A 784-nucleotide genomic window follows, 5' to 3' on the forward strand; every position below is an offset into this window, starting at 1 on the left:
CACACCTGATGGGTCACCCCCAGCACCCACAGTGTCCCACGTCTGACAGGTCACACTCAGCACCCACAGTGTCCCACGCCTGACGGGTCACACCCCACACGCTGTCCTACGCCTGACACGGTCACACCCGGCACCCAGTGTGGCAACCCAACGCCTGACACGTCTCCCACCCAGGAAGGGTGTGGACCTTGCACTAGGGGGCGGGCCTTGCACCAGGAGGGGGCCTGTCCCCACTGCGGGCGGGCTCCCTGATTGACCGACGGGGCTGTCACCTTTGCTGCGTGACTTGTCCTGGTCGGAGAGGTGCTCCGTCCTCGTCTTGGTGACCAGCTCCACGTTGCTGGCGCTGTACACCTGCCGGGGGACAGGATCAGCCCCGCCGGGCACCGGGGGGGTGTCCGTCCCCCCCCCATCCCCCTGCCATGCCCACCTTGGCCTCGTAGCCGCTGACCACCTCCATCTTCTCCGAGCGCCAGCCCCAGATCCCTGACTTGTTCCTGGGGAGGCGGAAGGTGTGAGCCCCCCGCGGGGGGGGACTCCTCGCACGCCGCTCGCCCTCTTGCACAAGCGTTTCCTTCCCCTTCGCACACGGTTCCCCAGTGCGAGCCCTGGCACGGCCCCTTCCCGGTTGGTGCTGCCCCCCCATCGCCGTGCCAGGGTCCGCCACCCCATACGCCGTGCCAGGGTCCGCCACTAGCCCCCCCCCCCTCGCCTCCCAGTCCCGGGGTGGCAGCCCACCGCTCGAAGGCGATGTTCCTGGTGTCGAGGTGCGTGGAGACGAGAC

The 784-nt window shown here is 69.1% G+C and overlaps 1 protein-coding gene across 1 annotated transcript in view; it reads right to left on the bottom strand.

Annotated features, from left to right (window-relative positions):
* Positions 1–784, bottom strand: part of LOC103906022 (beta-adrenergic receptor kinase 1) — a gene marked incomplete at its 3' end in the record, with an annotated part of 45,490 nt that overhangs the window by 25,984 nt on the left and 18,722 nt on the right. The window contains exons 17-18 of the mRNA XM_019473993.1: positions 431–497; positions 235–354 (exon numbers count right to left, since the gene is read on the bottom strand). Of these exons, the coding sequence (XP_019329538.1) occupies positions 235–354; positions 431–497 (187 nt within the window). The remainder of the gene's footprint in view (positions 1–234; positions 355–430; positions 498–784) is intronic.

The sequence above is a fragment of the Aptenodytes forsteri genome, unplaced genomic scaffold, assembly GCF_000699145.1.
Source record: "Aptenodytes forsteri isolate BGI_AS27 unplaced genomic scaffold, ASM69914v1 Scaffold202, whole genome shotgun sequence".
Classification (NCBI taxonomy): Eukaryota; Metazoa; Chordata; class Aves; order Sphenisciformes; family Spheniscidae; genus Aptenodytes; species Aptenodytes forsteri.